The sequence below is a fragment of the Hyla sarda genome, chromosome 5, assembly GCF_029499605.1.
Source record: "Hyla sarda isolate aHylSar1 chromosome 5, aHylSar1.hap1, whole genome shotgun sequence".
Taxonomy (NCBI): Eukaryota; Metazoa; Chordata; class Amphibia; order Anura; family Hylidae; genus Hyla; species Hyla sarda.
In genome coordinates, this window is record NC_079193.1 from 312,447,820 (window position 1) to 312,470,831 (window position 23,012).

Genomic DNA, 23,012 nt, shown 5'->3' on the forward strand with positions numbered 1-23,012 from the left:
ACAAAAAAAAGTCAATGTGAAGCTGGCCTAAAAGAGAATATCACTCCCCCACATTAGACACACTCAAAAGAATCGGGGCAGGCTTGAAGGATTCTGTTGTATGTTAATGGCAGCGTAATGTCATGAGGAAGCGTTAAACAACATGTGGCCTTTGTTGAACTACCGACTGGCACAACTTGCTGCGAGCACTGCTTGTGTAGCAGCTGCAGATACTCAGGCGTCTCTCACCAAAGCATGTATTACAGTAGAACGCTGTTTTGCTTTCAAGTCTAACTGGTTCCCCCCTTTAAGATGATGTCGTAGATGACTATTAGCCTGGGCAGCTTTTCTTAGGTCGGGCGGCATAAGCCATACTCCTCATATAGAGTGAGCCGACTGACTGCACCTATGAAGACCACATTTGTTTTTAGTAGGGAGGCAATAGGCTATTTATAATTCACCCTCAATGATTTAGTGGAACTACAATTAGAAAAGTCTGTAAATTAATCTAGGGGATGTGGCAACGCATTCCTGTTTTGTTATTTTATTGATCACCTTTTCTGGCTTTGAAAATCCAAATTCCTGAATGACATCATGCCCAGTAGGAGTAATTAAAGCTATCTGATGAGGGAATTTAGGAGTTGAAAGGGATGATTGTAATTGATCCTGATTCAATCCTATTACAGCTTTTTATAGTTTAAGCTCCAGAGAAGGCAAACTCCTGGTTGAGGCTTTATTTTACGGATTCCATTGTGCATATGCTTTGCTTTCTGGTCTCCAAGTTCCTCTTTTCATTTTTTTCTTTGCCTCCTTTTCTCTGTAGTAAATAATGAGCTGCCGCCTGAAATCCGACTTGCCAGTGGTCAGCTAATGGGTGATGACCTGTCCCTCCTTACTACAGGAGAGCTGTCACCTTATATCAGTGACCCAACGTTGAAGCTTTTCCAGTGTGCTGTTTGCAACAAATTCACCTCTGACAGCCTGGAGGCCCTGAATGTGCATGTGAGCAGCGAGCGCTCTCTCCCCGAAGAGGAATGGAGAGCTGTAATTGGAGACATCTACCAGTGCAAACTGTGTAACTACAACACTCAGCTGAAAGCCAACTTCCAGCTCCACTGCAAAACTGATAAACATATGCAAAAGTATCAACTGGTGGCTCATATCAAAGAAGGGGGCAAAAGCAATGAGTGGAGACTGAAGTGCATCGCTATTGGTAACCCGGTGCATCTGAAGTGCAATGCTTGTGATTACTACACCAACAGCGTGGATAAATTACGCTTACACACCACCAATCACAGGCACGAGGCGGCCGTGCGGCTGTACAAGGTAAGAGGACTCCCTGAGACTTTTTGGGGGGAATTTGCCTGTTGTGTGACAAGATGGAGGTGCTGTAGCCTGTAGCAATCATCCTTCATTTCTTGAGTCCAGTTCAGAAAGTGAATACTAATACTACAGATCACAAATCTGGAGAAAATCTGCAACAAAGTTCCTATGTGTTGCATGTAGATTTTGCTGTAGATTTTGATGCAGATTCACCCTCCTGGATTTCACCCCTATACATTATGCTGTGAAAATCAATAACAATAATGTATATGCTGTGGTTTTACATACAATGTGTTGTACTATAATCTGATGTGGAATTTGTTTGTGCAAATCCATAGGTAAAATTAGCATCATAGAAATTTTCCTTCCTTCCTTCTCTTCTTCTCTTCCCGTTTCTTCGTTCCTCTTTCATTTTTCTTTCCTTTCCTTCCTTCCTCTTCCCCCTCCCTTCCTCTTACCTTCTCTTCCTTCCTTTTTACTTTCCCTTCCTCTTCCCTTTCATTCCTTTCTCTTCTCTTCCTTTATCTTCCCTTTCCCTTCATTTTTCCTTCTATTCCTTCCTCTTCCCTTTCCTTTTTTATTCCTTCCTTTTTTCCCTTTCCTTTCTTCCTCTTTCCTTCTATTCCTTCATGTTCCCTTCCATAGCTTCCTCTTCCCATCATCTCCCCATCCTCTTCCCTTCCATTCCTTCCTCTTCCCATCATCTCCCCATCCTCTTCCCTTCCATTCCTTCCTCTTCCCTTTCCTTTTCTCTTCCCTTTTCTTTCTTCTTATTCCCTTCCATAACTTCCTCTTCCCTTCCTGTCCTTCATCTTCCCTTCCATTTCTTCCTCTTTCCTTTCCTTTTTTTTTTTTTATTTATTTATTTTTTTAAATAATGTTTCTATTTTTCTATCTTATAATCTAAAGCAGTGTACGGAATTTTCTATATCATACATTGTCCTTTGTGTCATCACGTTCCCCTTTATCCCTATAGTGTTCATGGAAACTCATATAACACTTTTTGTAATGCCGCAATTGCAGTATTTGTTACCATACTATTACTGTTCTTACTTTAAATTATCTATCATACAGTAAAAATGGTTTATTGTAGTGACTGAGGAATTTAGCTTACGAGAATGATAGGAAACTAGAATATGTGCAATGACTTTAGGAAATCTCCAGTTATACTTGTCAGAGTTTGCCTAAGGTAGAGTGAGCCCACCCATCTCTGCTAAGTAACTCTGCACTGCTAAAATGATTTGCTGTCAGTTTTGCTGCTGACGGCTGCTTAACGCTGGACTGTTCGCTGGCAAGTACACCTCCCATGTGCAATCAATAATCAATAGCATTCATCATGCACATCTGATGCTGCTAGGCCTCGCTATAACACTACGAGAAAGGCCCCGGATCCTGCCTGAACCAAAGTGTACTATAAGAATAGCATAAAAGAAAGGTCTGCTTATAACAGGCTAGAATTCCAGTTACACAGGTTAATAGCATGTAGGGGAACTGCCATCACATAGAGATTCAAGTGTTCAATTAAATAACAATCTAGAGATGTGCTAAGGCAAGTGCATTAGATAGGAATCAATAGTTATGGCCTTGCCTGCTGCAAATTTCCACGTACGCATATAAAAATGATGCATGTAATAGTATAATATTCATATAATAGTATTCAGATGAAGGAGAGAGATAGATAGAAAAAATAGATAGATAGATAGCCTGTTATTAAAGGAATTGTTTGTTTAAATAGGCCAGGCGTGGTTAAAAAAAAAAATACTCAACTTACCACTACCGTGTTTCCCCTGTTCCCATACTCACCACTTCCTGGTCACCTCCTGGTCCCGGTCTTTACACACAGGAAGTGCTTACTTAGTCAATTACTGTCCGTGAAGGGGTCACACCAGTGATTGACTGAGCGGGCATTTCCTGCATGTCAAGACAGGGACTAAGAAGTGGTGATCATCGTGGATCTGGTGAGTGTCGGAACAGCACGTGAGTGCTAGTTTCGAGCATACATCACAGTCATGTCATCAATGACCAGTTACTGTCATGAACAGATGGGCTGCACTATCAGCAGGTAATCTGTACTAAGCTGGGCCTATTTGGTGCAGATTTTCTGCACATTTTTTTTTTTTACACAGTGTATGTGGATGAGATTCTCAAAGTCACCTCTGTTTTGCTGTTAACTGTAAACACTGCAGATTTTCTGCACAGGAAATCAGTTTAGTATATCTGCTACATGGGGACAAAGCCATAGGGAAGCTCACCAGTGTTGGTTAACTCTCTCCTTGCTGGGCCAGCGCATAGCGCCCAGCTCAGAAAGGGGTTACGGTGAACCAGCGATGTACACACATCGTTGGTTCACTGTAAATTCTTACTGGGCAGGAGATATACAATGTATATCTCCTGCCCAGCATTGGCTGTGTTCGGGGCTGTATAGCTGCAGGCACAGCTCATATTCCCTGACCGCTGGGAGGGCCAGTGGAGGTAAGTACTAATGCTGACCTCCTTACACTTCGTGGGCAGGGCGCTCTGCATCCAGACCACGGCTGTCTTCATACACCAGCAAAAACACCCGAAAAATTGCCAAAATGCAGGAAAAAGCTTTGGTAGTTTTTTTCTGGTGTTTTTGCCCTTGTTTAAAAAAGAAAAAACTAAGCCTAAGACAATTTTCTCATAGGGTGGGATCAGATGGGCAAAAAACTGTTTACAGCTATATAGTAGTCAAAGTAAAAAAGAAGATTCCAGGGCAACAACGTTAGCTATCAGAGGAGTATGGCGATCCAGTATGGTCACTTGCAACGCCTGTTACCAAGCAACAACCTGATTCAGTCTGGAATGTTACCCAGTAATTGGTGCCCAGTAGAAAGCAATGACATGGCAGGACCATTGTGCCGATAGATAGAAACCAACGACTGTGTAAACGGGTGTAAACAAGACCACTGCACCTTTTAGTGGTATGCTCCAGCAGCCTATGGGTTACACTGTACTTTACCCAGCTAGTGTAGCTTCCTCCGCTCACAGATCTGTAATCTGAGCTGATTTGGGGGAGGGAGAGTTAAAAAAATATTTAAGTTATTTTAACTTATACCCTTTACCTAAATGTCACCTTTGATAAAACAGGCAAATAAATAATAGTTCATCGTGCACAATCCGGGACGCTCCGGAACAGTTTCTAGTTGTCAGACTACAGTATATCAAATACACATAAAACAAATATATCCCATAGTATGTGCTGGGCATATAGCATATATACACAATGGATGCAAATAACCTCTAGATCAGTATTTCCCATCCTGTGTGCCTCCAGCTGTTGCAAAACCAAAACTCCAAGCATGCCCGGACAGCCTTCGGCTGTTCGTGCATGCTAGGAGTTGTAGTTTTGCAACAGCTGGAGGCACACCAGTTGGAAAACACTGCTCTAGATATACACTCTGAATGGGGGGGGGGGAATCTGGCAAATACAAACATTTTTATGAGCAAAAATAACTTCTTATTTTCTGTTTTGCGTGACGGGCCAGGTAGAATTTTATGCCGAAAAAGAATGAAATAAAATAAAATGTGTCTAATTAAAACTACTGCAGGGATGTAATTTTGCAGCGCAGTAAAATATCTGTTTTCATTAGAGACAAACTTAAATGTATTATCCATGCATTCTGCATTCCAGGAAATATTTGTAGTCCTACAGATGCCGACAAAAACTTAACTCCCCCATAGCCAGAGGCAGCTGGAGAAGATGTTGTACAATGGTCTGGTTTTTAGGCCAAACTTTTAGTACAGTATTTTGCTTCAGTATCTCGAAGCCAAACCTAAAAGAGGAACCTAGACGGAAAGAGAGAAAAACTAGAATGGAAACCTTTCGACCCTTTCGGTGTTTTGAGTTTATTCCTAGAATGGGCTGAGAAATACTGAAGCAAAATACTGACTAAATTGGCAGTGTGAAACTCGAACCTGTCATCGCTTTAATGCTACCCAAGCAACGAGTCATTGGGGTGGTCCCCAGCAGCTTCACCTCTTAAACAGATTTAAATAGATCCCCCCCCCCTTGCTTTGGGTATTGGTAGAAATCTATCAGTCAAGGCCATTGGGGCAGATAGAAGCCACAAGGGACCTCCCTAATGAACCATAAAGTGGTTATTAAAGGAGTACTCTGGTGCAGAGTACTCCTGCTCCGTCCTGCCCGGGCTGCAAAAAAAATGAAAATAAACCATCACTCACTTTCCTGGGTTCCTGCGGAGCGCCACTACAGCTGATCGGTCCTCCGGTCCATCTTCTTCATACTTCCGTGTGAACGAAGCGTCACATGACGCTCAGCCAATTATGGGCCGAGGCAGAACATTGCGGCGACCGGCGATAGGCTGAGCGCCATGTGACACTTCGTTCACACGGAAGTATGAAGAAGATGGACCGGAGGACCGATCAGCTGTAGTGGCGCTCCGTGGGAACCCAGGAAGGTAAGGGATGGTTCATTTTCATTTTTTTTGCAGTCCATGCAGGACGGTGCAGGAGTATTCTGCACCAGAGTACTCCTTTAAAGGGGTACTCCACCCCTAGACATCTTATCCCCTATCCAAAGGATCGCCGCGGTCCCGCTGCTGGGGACCCCGGGGATCGCTGCTGCAGCACCCCGCTATCATTACTGCGCAGAGCGAGATCGCTCTGCACGTAATGACGGGCAATACAGGGGCCGGAGCATCGTTATGTCACGGCTCCTCCCCTCGTGACGTCACGGCCCGCCCCCGTCAATACAAGTCTATGGGAGGGGGCGTGGTGGTCATCTCGCACCCTGCCATAGACTTGCATTAAGGGGACGGGACGTGATGTCATGAGGGGCGGAGCATGATGTCACGCTGCTCCGGCCCCTGTATCGCTAGTCATTACGCACAGAGCGAACTCGCTCTGTGCAGTAATGATAGCGGGGTGCCGCAGCGGAGTTCCCTGGGGTCCCCAGCAGCGGGACCGCGGCGATCTAACATCTTATCCCCTATCCTCTGGATAGGGGATAAGATGCCAGGGGCGGAGTACCCCTTTAAGGATTAGAAAAATAGCTGTTTCTTCCAAAAACAGCACCATACCTGTCCTCGGGTTGCGTGTGGTATTACAACATGGCTCCATTGACTTCAATGGGACTGAGCTTTCATACCACACGCAACCTAAGGACAAGAGGGGTGCTCTTTTTGGTAGAAATCAGCTATTTTTTTGTCATTTTGGATACCCCTTAATATAAGTCTTAAAACCAATTTGAAGCAGAACAAGGCCCGCTTTAGGCTAAGACTCCAGTGGCCGAGTCTACAGCCCAACTGAGGTCTACTGGCCCAAACTTGCAATGCTGTTTGTTAAAGTCAGTATACCAGCAGGCAGATAGGGACACTTGAACATAAAACAGGCACAAAAAAGCCCATAATTTGCTTCTGAAACAAGCCCTAGGCCTCATCTACACAACATTTACACCATCTTATACAGATCCACAATACTTCAACCCTTATAAATCCTTAGAACCATACTGTTCCTCTTAGTGTCTAGAGTTCATGTGGAATCCTTAAGAAAAAAAAAAGTTGTTACTTATAGCATTCTATAATACAAAGGCATTTACCCCTACGTGTATTGCTTTTAGGGAGGTAATTTAGTGCTTCACGGGAGCACCATCCAACGGCACATATGGTAAGAATTGTGCGTGTCCTTAATTAGTGATCCTGTCCAATATGTACCATGAGTAGGGTAGAGGGTATAGGGGTATTCTCAACTTTTTAGCCTGCCCTTCTCTACGAAGGGTAGAGGCCAATAAATAAGTCGGTCAAATCTGAGATACTAGTCAGGCAGATATTTCAACCACGTCAGGAGCAATTTAAAGTTTAAAACGACTCTGCAATTAAATATTTTTATCACCTTTTTTACTGTATTTATTAGCAATGCCCCTCATCTCCCAACCCCCCCACCCCCACCCCATAATCCTCCAAAACATATGAACCACCATAATAGGAATTTGACCTGGTTTAACTTACATACCATTGATCTGCTGGCTACCTATTGATCACCAGACACTTGCAGTTTTTGCACCGCCTGTTGGATACAGTAGGTTGCATTTTTTTAAATTATTATTTTTTATTAGTTTTTTTATCTTATTTTATTTTTTTTTAAATTAACCGACCCATTTTTTGTTTTTTTTCATTTTTTTGGTAAACTTTTACTTTTAGTGCTGCATGTCTCCGCTAGCATTGTCAGCTTCATCAGGAGTCGGGTAATCCAAAACAGACAGAACAATTAAGTCTGGGGATCATAATGGGTTAAAGTAGGTGGAAGGTGAAAGGTCAGCTGAAAAGCATCATCTGCCCAGATGCTTAACATTAAACTGATCTTTTTAATAAAAAATCTGTTTCGCAGATGGCGTTTTTAATGCCTTTGGCAGTATCAGGGCAGTTTTAACATTAGACGTATGCTAGTAAAAATTATTTCTGTATTAGACCAGAACAACACCTTTTGCTTTTATGTTTCGGAGGTAGAAGGCATGTGGATACATTTTTTTTCTGGCATGGGACCCAGAAGCCCAGACCTGATGGGGTTTCCATATGGATTTAAATATGTGAATACCCAGTGTCTGTGAGCAATGATGATTGAAAGAGCAAACAAATAGCGCAGCCGAGCATTAGCATTACTATTCACTGAGCTTTTCCTTAGGAATGTACTTTGCAACTCATTTATTTTAATGTATGTGCAGTACCGCCGGCCTATTGGACTACCTTTTTCTTAATAACATCCTTCTTGAGTATGATGTAAGACATGTGTGCTAGATCATGTAGCATCTTAAAGGAAAATTGGCTCCTAAATGTATTGTAACATCGTGTTCCCTGGGCTAATAACATCTACAAGCTGCCATATGACATAGCTATGAGCATGCAGAAATGCAGACGTTGGGCCATGTTCCACCCGGAATATTTTTATTGGTTATTCAATACTTCTGCAGTTAAAAATAAACAAACACATAAAAATTTAATAAATAAATACTTAGATAAATACTTACATTTTTATACGTAAATAAATAAATACTTAAAGCGGCACTCCGGTGGAAAACTTTATTTATTTATTTATTTATTTTTTAAATGAACCGGTGACAGAAAGTTAAACACATTTGTCAATGACTTTTATTTAAAAATGTTAACCCTTTAAGTACTTATGAGCAGCTGTATGCTACAGAGGAAATTCTATTATTTTTGAATTTCTTTTTTTGTCTTGTCCACGGTGCTCTCTGCTGACACCTGATGCCCGTATCAGGAACTGTACAGAGCAGTATAGGTTTGCTATGGGGATTTTCTCCTGCTCTGGACAGTTCCTGATAGCAGTGTGGACAAGAGTGTGGGCAGAGAGCAGTGTGGACAAGACAAAAAATAAATTCAAAAAGAAAATAATTTCCTCCATAGAATACAGCTTCTAATAAGTACTGGAAGGGTAAAGATTATTTTTTTTTTGGAAGTAATTTGCAAATCTGCTTAACTTTCTGGCATCAGTTGATTTAAAAAAAAATTATAATAAAAATGTTTTCCACCAGAGTACCCCTTTAAATAAATAAATAAATATGTAAATAAATAAATAAATAAATAAATTAAATAAATAATTAAATAACATACATCAATACATTGTTCCTTGTGCCTTATTCTAGGCCACAATGATACTTGCAAGTAAAATGATGGGAAAACTACAAAACCTCTGCAGGGTGTCATGGCAAAGATGGGAATTGTAGTTGCAAGAAAGCTGCAGAGTCTCTATGGCAGTGTTTTCCAACCAATGTGCCTCCAGCTGTTGCTAAACTACAACTCCCAGCATGCCCGGACAGCCTTCGGCTGTCCGGGCATGCTGGGAGTTGTAGTTTTGCAACAGCTGGAGGTGCACTGGTTGTGAAACACTGCTCTACAGCAAAAGTTACAGATCCTGAGGAGCAGCCCATAATAGCATCCAGTATAGCGACCGATAGTGATTGTCCTCCAGCTTTCTGCAGATCTAGGAATCTGAATGAAGTAAAAAAAAAAACGTCAACACTGCATTATACATATCGCAGTTATGTTAAAGGGGTATTCCAGGAAAAAAACTTTTTTTTTTTATATATAACAACTGGCTCCAGAAATTTAAACAGATTTGTAAATTACTTCTATTAAAAAATCTTAATCCTTTCAATAATTATCAGCTGCTGAAGTTGAGTTGTTGTTTTCTGTCCGGCAACAGTGCTCTCTGCTGACATCTCTGCTTGTCTCAGGAACTGCACAGAGTAGAAGAGGTTTGCTATGGGGATTTGCTTCTAAACTGGGCGGTTCCCGAGACACGTGTCATCAGAGAGCACTTAGACAGAAAAAAACAAATCAACTTCAGCAGCTCATAAGTACAGAAAGGATTAAGATTTTTTAAGAGAAGTAATTTACAAATCTGTTTAACTTTCTGGAGCCAGTTAATCTATATTAAAAAAAATGTTTTTCCTGGATAACCCCTTTAACCTGTTCCCCCACTGCTTTGGATATGAATGTGTCAGTCTTTACTGTAATTCTGGCATTCTATTCATGAGCCTGGAAGATAGGAATGGCTGACCAGTGATGTTGGTAAAAACCTAGATAGAAGACATTTTTGGGAGGTCATTTTTACATCAGATCCTCCTCCTAGGGTATTCCAAAGCTGCTTTGAAATGTAATAAATTAAATATTTGTTTATTTATTTAATTAATTGTATATTTTGTAAGAAAATTAAAATTAAATGTCTATGGTAAAGCTCTGCAATATTGTGCTATGGTTTGCATTATTCATGGTTAAAAAAAAAATATTTGACTCCACCATCTGAATAAGATGTATGGAGTTTTAGGGCATTTTTTTTTTTTTTTTTTTTTGTCTTATGACAAGCCATGACAAGCCATGTGATTTATATTGAAGAATTGGGGAGATAACAACAACAAAAACAAACATGCAGCAATTTTTTAAAATTGCAACTTAGCCATAAACGGCAAAAAAAGGGCCATGGTATATTAAAATTTCCCTGATGCAGTGTTTCCCAACCAATACGCCTCCAGTTATTGCAGAACTACAGGTCTCAGCCTTCCTGGACAGCCTGGACACTGGTTGGGAAACACTACTCTATAGAGTCCCAACTAACATATGGCCATAATGTTTTTGGCCAAAAAAGCCCATGTGGCCAGTATGGCCTTTTTTGGGGGGCTTTCTAACACCTCTGTCTGTTTCCAGCCTTACTGCGCTTTGTTGTTCTAATAGGTGGTGGTGATGGGGGGGGGGGGGGTATGCTGGTTATTTTGGGTAATTTTTTTCTGTAATGGAATACTATGAGCTCATTGCACATACTCCATTTATGAAAGGGAATCATTCTGATGTATATGTTGTTATATTTCCTTTAAATCCTATAAAATGAAATGTAATGGATCGCATTCTGCACGGGAAAGCTTTAAGTCAATTAAGGAAAAATCATCATGAAATATATATTACATATGCTGTATCATTATTGTTCTCATCCACCAATTAGTTAGGGATGTTCACACAGAAGAAATATTATCACACACATTAGTCAATAGAGCAAACAGTGCAATACAAGCAAGAGATGTTTGAGAGGATTGATTGATGGTGTAATCTTGGGTCACTTAAGGCCAGCAATTTTCATGGTCAGCTTACTAGCTTGTATTTGATGCAAGAAATTTAAATTCCATGCAGCATCTGTTCTTCAGATGGTCTCTTATTAGCCCCTATGCCTCTGCTAGTGTGGTGCATATACTATTGGATTATCAGAAGGTAAAGCAATTGTTTGCCACATTTTTGATTGAGTTGTGTCTTATCTGAGTTGTTTAAAATGTGAAGGTTTTTCTTTTGTTGTCATCTAGACAATATAAAATTAAGTATTTAGATAGTAATACTGACACCTATTGGTCAAATGGCCATGAAAATAGGGCCTGATATTACCAAGCAATCTTGATTGAGAGACTGTTTAAGGTGAAGAATGTAGCAGAATTTCTGTAGGTTTTTGTGATAGAGACTTTGAGGCTATGTTCACACGCTGGAATGTCTACACGGAAAATCGCTTGGACCACAGCTATGCATTCCGTGCAGACTCTGTAGAAAGAATGAACATGTTCATTCTTTCTGTGAACACGCAAAACGGCATTTCCATGCCGGAAACATCTGGCATGGAGATTCCGCCGTGTGCACAGTGCAGCAGATTCTATTGAATTCAATGGAATCTCTGTGCTGAATTCCAATGCGGAATGAACATGGTGAACATGGCTTAACAATGCTTATCCACATTTTGCAGAACATTTCCATATAGAGATGGACCCCTGGTACAGATTTTTTGATCAGAAACATGTAAATTTTTATGGCCGAAGCATATTGACATATTGACTTCTATTGTTTCTGACTTTGCCAGACAAAAGTTTTAAATAAAAATAAAATAAAAAATAAAAGATTACTACACTGATCCCATGGTGCTACCTACAGATGAGCGAGCCGCAAGGTTCATGACGAATCGAATCACTGTCACTTCGCTCATCTCTAGTGCTACCCAAGCAATGTTGCCCTGATCTTCCACCATTTTCTTTACACCTGGCCTCCAATGTTGTCTTAACATGATCACATGAATTCACATGTCATCACGGGAGCTGGAGGACAGTAAACAGAAACTGGCGGGACACCTGGAAAGGGTGGCCATGGGAGCATCAGGGGATCGGTAGGTAACATTACTGCTTTATTTCTGGTCCTTTATTCTGCATGAAAATCGTCGCCAAACTGAACAAAACCCATCAATTTTGGCTAGTCAATGTGAATGGAGGATATGTGTTACTCTTTAACTCCCCCGACCACTGATATAGAGAAGAATCAGGCATATTGACTCACCAAAAGGTTTTAGTATAATGTGACATACAAATGAAGAACAAGCTTCCAAATAAGTCATGGGTCCAGAACAGAGTATAGTAGTACTACATAAATGAAGGATTATGCTTGTTGAATACCAACATACCCAATCTTTAATAACTTACTACCAGATGGATCTGCTGGCCCAGTAAAAATGCAGTTGTTTAGTCTTTATTTTCAACTCCTTAAGAACATGTTACATGAAACTTTAATGGTTGTATGATCTTGTATGCAGACACATTTCGAATTGCATTAGTTTCATGCAACATATTTAAATGAAAATAAAAGACTGGTTGACGACCACATTTTTATATTACTATACAATGATGTTCAATGTGGCGAATATTAACATCAGAAATATAATCAAAAAAAGATAAGATGGGGGGAGCAAAAAGATCAGAATGCCTGTCTTCCCTCAGATGTGTATTACATACAGTGATAGGTTGATTACTTTAAAATGAATGCAGCTTATTCCAGGCTTACTATACAACATTATCATTTAAAGTAAAAAAAAAAAAAATAACAAAAAAAAAAACCTATTCCAGATATGTATGGATGCAATTATTGACCTGTCATTGTCCCAGTATGATGGTAAAAGAGGTCAGGAGATTGTGCTGGGCTGATTTGCATAGAAATCATTGTGAGAGCGGAAATTGGACTAGGTCTGTAGAGCTAAGGAGCCACAGTGTGTTTTGCCTAATGGCATTCAAATAATTTGTTTAGATGAAAGAAATGTTCTTGGAGATAAACAAAAATGTTATTTTCTCCTTTTCTGAGACACATGACCTGCTAAAAACAAAGCACATTTCAAGAGAGACACTAAAACGGACCAGTATATAAAGGTTACATTCATTTACATTGTAGCCAGAAGAAGGGGTTATTTACAGATGGAGGCAGGGTTGGGTATTTATTATGTAAGATATCCTATAAAAAGAACATATGTGTATTCAATCCATGGCTATTTATGTAAGAGCTACATAGCTTATATAACCATTTAATGCTAAAGTATATTTGCCTTCGATAAGTTAGCATTGGATTGTGTTCAACCTATAACTTGTGGCCGCGTGACATTACATTGCATTGTTGAGCTGAAACTGTGACTACTATTAGTGACTGTGGTCGTGGAGAAGTCCAGCAGGTTTGGATTTCTGCCAACTATGAAGTCTCAATAACTTAAAGATAAGTTATTCCAGCAGCTTTCAAATATGTTTCTTCTTTTGACCTGTTCATCATTTCGAACTATGGTATAGTCGGGTCTTTGTCGGGCCTTGACAAAGACCTGAATGTTGCCTGTTCAACTGTACATATATTGACTAAATAAAGAAGATACATATATGAAAGCTGCAGGAGTGACTTATCATTATCTTCCTTTATGTATTGGAAGATGGGTTACTTTTCTCATAAAGTAAGGTGGTGTGGTTTCCACAAATGGACTATCGATAACTTGTAGGTCGCAATGCAACAACATTGACTATTAACAGTTGTGATGTATCAATTTGACATTGGGATACAAGTTGCTGTATAGCCCTAGTTTATGAGACAGTAGTTGACTATAGCTTTCGAGTGGTGGTCTTCTATAAGTCAACGACAGCCTTGTGTGGTCAATACATTGCAGTCACAGGGTTTTCTTTTGACATTAGGTCAACTTTCCATCGTCTGAGTTGTGTGAAAATCGCACCACGGCATCCCGGTGTTGTTCTTTAGAGGTCAATGGGTAGCGTGATCCTTATTATGTCTACATCTGGCTACATATAGCTATTGCTCTGTGTTTGCCTATCTGGCTGAATAAAGATATACAACACAATGTAAAGAGAGCACAATCATTAAAACTAGTGAAGGCTGAATATATTTCAATGAGTCTTTTGTGGGTGTGGTACAGCTTTAATACTCTGATCTGCTACTTAGCCTTTGAGCCACAGTCTATGGCCATTCTGGGCATTTCACTGTAGCTTAACAATCACTGGGAGTGAAGACCTGGGCTGCAGGCACTCCATATGCATTGGTTCCCAATTATTTGTTTTCACGATTAAGCAGTAACTCCATAAAATGTTCACTTGATAACAGAGCATGGCTGTAAATTGCAGGTTGTTAGGAGAACCTTGGTGTTACAAGCATCCATAAATAGCAAACCTGTCAATTATGTCCACAGACATAACCCCAATTGGGCAGATAAGATGTACAATGTAGAATGATGCACAGCATGTTCAGCCATCACAGGATGCTGATGACATGGAAATCATTCCTGCTTCACTGCTGTGAGTTTGCATATCATCAATCCCTGTCAGAGGTTGATGGGTATTACAAGGCATTCTTCTTATGGCTGCGTAAAGGGAAAGAAAGAGCTGCAATACCTTTTACTAAAATAAAAAACTATCTCCTATCTATAAGCTGCACCAACCAAGAAGGTCATAAGATCATTGTCCATACAGGAATCATTTTCAATCATTTTGATTTTCACGAGGACAGTAAAAAAAAAAAAATTCTAAAAGACAATAAAATGATATATAAATAAAGTACAATAACTCACAATATATTTAATCACCTAAAAAGTTTATTGTTCTGATTTGTGACCTTAATGCACTAATGTTGCCAAACCTAAAAACCCTGGTAAAAATTATACAACCACACTGTGCCTTGAAAAAATAAAATGGCAGAATGAACTGGTGAAAAATATATGGTAAGAAGTCGGCTAAATGAAATAAGATTTACATATAGAATTAAAAAATAAAAATAAAACCAGCACTGACACCTAAAGAGGAGGAAACAAGGTTATAGGGAGCTAAGTAGAAGCAATCATGGAGAGTGGAGCATTGGATGAAAGTGGTACTGATTGATGAATCACCAATCTGCATTGGCCCAGGGCATTATGATGGAACTATAATGTGGTGCCATTCTAATGAAACACATAAATGTGATGCCTGAATGAAACATTTTCCTCACTTATTTATGACATGAAGTTTTATATTAGGCAGAGGACCAGAGGAGATAACAATCATTAAAAATGTGCCCTGCTCCATGCTGCAAAGCTGATCTGTCGCTGCACTTTGAGAAAGTTAGAAGCCTATTAATGTAGAATATTTCATCATTAGTGAAGTCCAAGAATACAGATGTCATAAAAGCCCAAAGATAGAAGAAAGATGATACCCAGAACTAGCTAGTGATGCACAGTGAAGATTTATTATGCCATAGTGTAGTACAAGGACACGCCTACGGCAGACAACTGAGGGAGGCTCCCACGCTGAAACGCATCCTTGTACTACATACACTATGGTATACCAAATCTTCACTGTGCATCACTGGTGAGTGATGGATATCATCTTTCTTCTACCTGTGGCTTTACCCTACCTCGTGCACCCCCACAGATTCCACAGAAGTGCCTACATATCCCTATATAAAAGAACAAAGAGGCACAACAAAGTACTAACTGGGATTTTTCATGTTCATGATTCCATTATATTTTTTCCTCTACTTGATCTGGAAAACGTAAACCAGTTAGGTTAGGTGACCAACCCTTAAGACTGTGGAAACCATAATCCTAACCCGGCATTGAAGGAAATCCTTAAATCTACCCCCTTTATTTCTATCTGGCAAGAGTGACAATCCTTCTGGGTCCAACAAAATGGTGCCCCGTGTGGCTGTCACCTAGTTAGTTCCCTGGGCGACCAGCCCTGCAGCTAAAAATCCCAGTCCTGATTGAGGAGTGGGAATTCTACTCCAAAGTGAAAGTGCTTTGTATGAGAAGTATGCAGGTACCTGGCAATGGGCTCTTCAGTAGTTCCTGTAGTCTTCCTTCACATGCAGTAAGTATCATTAGCACCTCATAATGTTTCTATCCCCTCTTAAAAATGAATGGTGGGTGCTCTGCACAAAATGAATGAGTACAAATGAGAGGTTTAAAATGGAAGAAAAGTTTCCCCATTCCTACATCTGGTTTTACTTTACATGGAAATTAGTTTTCAAACAAACAAAAGGCTGTAGACAACTGAACTTGAACTCAACAAGCTGGTTCAATTGTGGCTTTCTTAAATAAATCCTGGGTGCAGAAATTATTTATAAACAGATGCGATGGATGTGCCTGTGGGTATGGAGAAACTAGGCAGCTGGGTCAGGAGCAGCAATTACATGCTTTGTAAAGCAAAGAGATGTCACATACTAGAAGCTTTAGATGTTTTGGTGGGTGTGCATGGAAATGGAAAGTTGATCACTAAGAAGTGGCTTTTTTGTTAGTTTTTCTCTTTCTTCATGGCCAATTGAGGCCACAAGGAGTATTTTGGATCCATGTGGTCCAGGTCTTATATTATCCTCTCCTGCCTCTGATTTTAAAGGGGCATTGGGTGTTTTCTTGCTTAATGATCCAAACGGAAATTATATTGCCGCATAGGGTGCAATATGGCAGCACATCGACTGTCTGAGGGTCTATAATATGAGATTTCATATGCACATGGCCTTATATTGACACAAAGGAGGTTACAATTGAGCTTCTATAACATATTAATGAAGACCTCAATGAGTAGATATAGTATCTATGCATCAAACCCTGTTGACCTACTCTACAGTAGGATTCACCAAACCTGGAATTGTCTGTGGGTTAATTTACTCTTGTAAAAGTATTTCAACTTTTTAAGTGTCTGCATTTCCTAGTGACTTCTGGGATTAGACAGTCCAGAGTCTCATTCTAGAATTGGAACTGTTGGAAAATAGATTGACTACAAGACTAAATGAGTCAACAGCCGAGTATTAGATTTGGGTTTGGTGATTCTTATTGTGGATTCACTCAACTCAAACTAACTGATGTATAAATATCACCAAGATTATGGTGGCTGCAAAATATGGAATAATAAATGGAACTAATTCTGCCAATTGTATGACTAAGGCTAGGCACACTAGCCGAATTGCGTCACCGTTTACCAGAGACCCATGTATCGTGTGATTTTACAATAAAGTGATTACGTTTAAAAAGAGACACTGTGCTGGGCATTCCCTTTTCTACATTAATTCTACCTATACATGAATATGTCACGTTGTTAACAATGTTTCACAGTAAATTAAAAAAATCACCATTCACCATGAATAATCAGTCAGTGTTGCCATCAGTTGCATATAATTCGGACCCATAGGGCTCTGGACATGTCCCTGGTGGGTCAGTAATATTCTCTTTATTCACAAAAGGCAAGCTCTCTGACCTGTTTTTTTATTTGGTTCTCTTTCTGATCTAGGTTATAAGGAAGTGAAGATACTGAAAAGATGCAGTAAAGTGTGCATTGAGGGCTCACTTTTGGTGCATTTTAATTTGGACTAACATGATTCAATCATGAATGTGTAAATCACCAGCAATCATACAAATAAACATAGTGCTCCTCACAAGATATGTTAATACATCTCTACCCGAGCAGTGTGAATGTCTGCAGGTGAAATAGGAAATTCAGATGGGCAGATAAATATAAGCAGCCATCACGCCTGCACCATCATCGATTACAATACGAGGCAGACTACTGTACATAATTACTAGGCTACTTTGCCAATGCCTGGAAGATCTCATGTCATAAAGGGCTGATATTAATAACCAGATGTGATCTTCTTCCTGCCCTCGGGTCAAGCTCGCTGACCAGGTCAGGCTGTTAGTCTGTGTGCATGGGCTGTGAAGACAATTTAAAATGACAGGTATGAAAAGAGGGGTAGGGCGTTAACCTCACGACCACCAAAAGGGGCCTTCTCCCTGCTGGGAACAAAGACCAACAGGAGATGCTGCCTTTTTTTTCTGCCCTCTTGGGATTTTAACCAACTGAACAAAAGAACGATGCACGACAAAAGGATTGTGAATCACAGCTGATATATAATTCAAGACGTTCTATTATGAGCCAGCTAATATATATTTTGCTTTATATTTAAGCACAATTCAATTATAAGAATTCTGTTTGAACTGATATTATTAATACATAGTTTTTTTTGCGGTTGGTGCATTTTTTAAAACTGGTAATTGGATTACATTTATTATTACAGTCAAGCCTATCCGGTTCTTACATTAACCCTTTCTGAAATTACAAATCTAAAGGTTTGGAAAGAGAATAACTAAAATAATAATAAATACTTTACTACTATTATGAATAATAATAATAATAAATGATCTATGCAAATATAATTGATCCATAACAGATTACAAAAGTGAATTTCTCTTCAAATCAATATTTTGCTTCTAATAAAGTTAATGCTATTAAAAAAAAGTTTGTAGAAATCCCAAACATGATCCCAAGAATTACATTTAATAGAAAATAATTTTATATTTTGAAATTTTTCTATGACTTGAGCCAATGTGTTAGGTGGTTTGTTTGGCGACTGCATAGAATAATATTAATGTTTTCACACTTGTTTCTATTAGTCAATCACTTATTTTCTCACCAGAATGAATACCTGTTTTGTTGGACTAGGCATGTGGCATATAAAAGTGAGAATTTAGACTTTTTTTTGTTGCATTTTACGTTTATTGTCATATAAGCTAAGAATATAAGGCCCAATTGTAACTACTGCTTTGAACATGTTTTCATAGCACCACTCATGTTACAAAGTATCAATAATATCATAGACCTGTATGAAACGGTATTAAGTTTATCCACAGCACACCTTAATTTTAGGTTTCCCTGTAAACACCTCCTTGGTGGTCTAATGCCAAACAAAAACAACTAATTATCTTGTCTTCACCCTCATTGTTACATATCTCTGACATGAAGAAATTTATGGAATATTCTAGTCATAGTGCAGTTAGTATTTACCTATAATTTGAAAAGTTACATTTAAAATAAAAAAAAATTAAAAGCATGGTTAGGCTATGTTCACATTATCTCGATTACAACTGCTGATAACTGGGCTGGGACAAAGGTTGTGACACTAGATACCAACAAAACCGTAAAATCCCATTCACTTTGAGAGGGGTGCATCAGGGTTCTGTAAGAGGCCCGTTATTTTTCGTAATTATAGTAGAGAAAAAAAAACTTTTTTTTAATCTGAAGTCCCGTCATTTTAACAGAATCAGCAATGGAGCTCTGAATGCTGATGTGAACATGGCCTGCTAGACATCAATACAATGGTATTTTCTATTGACTTTAGCATTGGAGAACCCAGCTCGCGATACTTCATACTACTGATAGGTGACCTTTCAGATGATGCTCTTATTTAGTGCATCTGAGCCTCATTTATGTAAAAAAAACAATATGGGTGAGCAATACACTTGTACAATTACTAAAAACTGTTGTAGATGTGTGCCTTATTAAAAAAATGATGCTCCTATCATAGGACTTCATATATGCAACCTCCTTGTTAGGCCCAGAAAAGCTACCCACAATGAGCATAAACCAGGACAAAAAGTTACAAATTATGAACCATGACCAATAGCTTAAATTATAAATCTTACAGTACATTTGTTCCAAAAATTTCTGTACCAGTATTTGACAATGAATATGAGGAAGACTACGCTGCATGACAAATATTCAGACGTAGGATCATTAGTGTACTTGATATCAGCTTTCAGTCTCCAATGTCAATAAACCAAATAATTTAGGTACCCAAAAAAATTGACCAAATTGATTGCCCCCAGTTGTGTAGGAACAATCTTGCTCAACTACATTGAGCATTATCTCTCTACGCAGCAGATGTAACCAAAAACCTATAAATAACTGCTTGGCAGCCATGGTTATAACCGGGCCAGTGCTCAGACAATCTCTCATAGATGCAGATTGATTGTTGTTTCTTCTTCCCATTAGATTTTATTCATAATGTAAAAAATTTTTTTTATGTAATAGTCATTTGTGATCTGAGGACATTAAAGCAGATTGTCGATGGAAAATTAATATTATGTATCACCTATTCAATAACCCTATTATTCTATGGATTATATAGTTTGCTGGCATTACAATTGTCATGTCACCAAAGACATTTTCTGTCTGTTAAGAAATATTTCCAATTCGGCCATTTGCTTCCTAATTGATTTTTCCCGTTGGTTGTTTATTGAATAGATAAGTAGAGCTTGTGATATTTGATTACAGAGCAGGATGCCTATTTAACCTCCTGTTTCTGTGCCGGACAGGATTTCAATGAGAGACAGCACAACACTCTTGAGGCTCAGAGGGATAAGCCTTCTAGCTGGAATCCTTGTGAAACAGACCTTATACAACTTTTACTGACTTCTTCAGAAAATTAATTTTATGCATTTTTTTTTAGTTTGGTTTGGTTTTGTTGAAAGTTTCCAGAAACCGAGAGCTATAACATCTACGTAACTAGAGTAGGTTATGAAGCATTGTGATATAATCTCATATAAGACACTTATATGAATAATTCAGTTGTATACCTATGTTGTTATTTTGACATTTATCTCTCCGAATTCCTTCATACACTTGAACGTTCAGGTCAGCCAAGCAGTCATGTGTTCTCTATGGTGTATAGGTGCCTTTAGACAGCAAGGGGCTTGTATACTGTACCCTCACAGGGGCCCCTCTGCTGTCTGTATCCACCAATGGGTAAAATTATTGGCTTGTCTATGTCATTATTCTCAACAATATGGATAAAACATAGTAAACACAGATATGAATAAAATAAACTAAAAAAGAATAAATCACCAAGATCACAGAAAGCATGTGTAAGCAGAATGGCCTCAATGGGTATGTTAATCTAAAAATCTTTTGAACAAAGGACGAGATAGGATTATAGAATTCATATTCAGCTATTTTGACTAAAGCCCCCTTTGAAATCTTTACCAATGGCAAAACGCTTTGGAGAATGAGAGGTAGATGGGAAAGGTAATTTAGTGTAAATATATTATTCCGGAGAGCCAATTTCTTTAATGGATCTTTTTTAATTTGTGATTTATTACTCTGGACAACGATTTTCATTTTTTCTGCTTCTCACTTTATCCTGTGTGTCATGTATATACTGTATATCTTTGGCCTACATAACGCTAATTCAGGAAGTTTACAAAATTAAAACAAATCCATGAAGGAACATTATACAAATAAGCTTTGTTCTGAAGTTGTCTGCTATGTGCTCTGATATCTGTGTGATGTTTGCTAATATCGGTTAATGTGGTAGGAACCAGTATGACCCATCATTGTACCCATGAAAGCCCAGTCAAGAGGAGCTTACAAGAAACTGCATTCACATCACGTTTATGGCCACACTTTGCCACTCGCTGTATACGTTGGCAACCGGTCAAAAAGGTGTACCAATGTATATTGCTGCTTGTTCCCGTCACGATCAATAAAGGGTGAAAAGTTTAATAGTGATTGTATTTGGTCTATTTCCCAAATACATACTGTTTCTGTGTGGGACTTAAAAAACGTGGTAGACCACATTAAGCCCGGTAATGAAACAATATAAGTTCAGGAAATTAACCGAACATATCACTATTACTGTAGACTACTTTAGTTAATGGACCCTACAAGGACACTTCATGTATACATCGGATTGAAAGGTCACCAACCTATATGTCGCCATATGGTCAAAAAGTGATTTAAAATGATAATATGCAGCTTGTCCATATACTGGGACTAAATATTTAAAAAATTGTCCCTCATAGTTTTCCCACATTTGGGGGGATTTTTTACTATGGTAATGATTTGGCTTCCATCACTGCTGGTCTATATGTATACCCGTACATCTCTGACTCTTTATTGACTGGATTAGCCAACAGTCAGCTTGACTTAGCCTGCCTTTCGTATCTTCTTTTAGTAACAACATACCAGTTCTGCATTTCTTATATAAACTTCTAATATAGACTTTGGATGTATCACAATCACATTATTTCATTTTCCAGTGGAAGGCTTATTTTTGCTCATAAGAATAACCATGTAAGAATGTATCACCCTGAGGCAGTCAGTTTAGTTTACATATGCTAAAATATGCACACAGATGTTTATAAACTCTCCTATTATGAGATGCAGCATATAGTATCTATCAGCTACACTCACACAAATGTTCCATTTCCACCCTGTCCTCCTTCTCCTTACTCCAGTGAACAGCATGAGGGCAGTTTTTGAATTTCTTCTTCATGGAGTAAACAATCCATTTCTTGCCCTGTCTCCTACGCTCTTGGGAACGACTGAATAATAGCCGGGACATAGGCAGTAGATTTTACATGTCTGCTTTGCTTTGTCTGTGGTTTTGTCACTCTACGAGCATTATGAAGCAAACGTCTGCCCTGTAATTCACTTTGCACTTATTTAATTTGTGTTTTCATGGTCAGAAGGGGACATTTGGTCTATCTGATACTTAAGGAATCATGATATAAACCAGAGTCCCTGCTCAAAACCACAATTAAACCCTTTTATGCACATTTCAAACTTCTGCTCGGGACAGGAAGAATTTATACAAACCATGTAATGTTGTCAAAATACCAGCAAGCTTTAAAAATAGCTTTATAAGAAAAAGGTGTGGCACGCTCCTGGACGATTTCATCATTATTAACCTTTCAAACACATGGGTCATTTAAAAGCTTTCCAAAAAAGTGGTCTAAAAACCTGATCAATATGGAGTTAGTAACACACAATTGTAGCCACACCATGGTACTGTAGCATGCCTTTACACCCATGGTGTGAACATAAGGGTACATGAGCGGCAATGCTGACAGTATATGGTACTGTGTATAATGCTGCTTACTACATTTGATGGGCTGAAAAGTACTGTATACATTGCTGCTCATTCACTACTTTCAGTGGGCCAAGCGCTTATGAACCCTGCTCAGAGAATGTGAACAGTGGCTCGAAGGTAAACAGTAATGCCATATGCATTGTCATTCATTCACTACAGGATTTGAAAAGTGTTAAGTGAGAATTGATGCATACAGTACTGTATGCT

The 23,012-nt window shown here is 39.0% G+C and overlaps 1 protein-coding gene across 6 annotated transcripts in view; it reads left to right on the forward strand.

Moving 5' to 3' along the window:
- ZFHX4 (zinc finger homeobox 4) overlaps positions 1-23,012 on the forward strand; it is a 181,484-nt gene that overhangs the window by 41,611 nt on the left and 116,861 nt on the right. For all 6 annotated transcript variants that reach the window (XM_056522183.1, XM_056522180.1, XM_056522179.1 and 3 more), the window contains exon 3: positions 803-1,305. In XM_056522183.1, the coding sequence (XP_056378158.1) occupies positions 803-1,305 (503 nt within the window). The remainder of the gene's footprint in view (positions 1-802; positions 1,306-23,012) is intronic.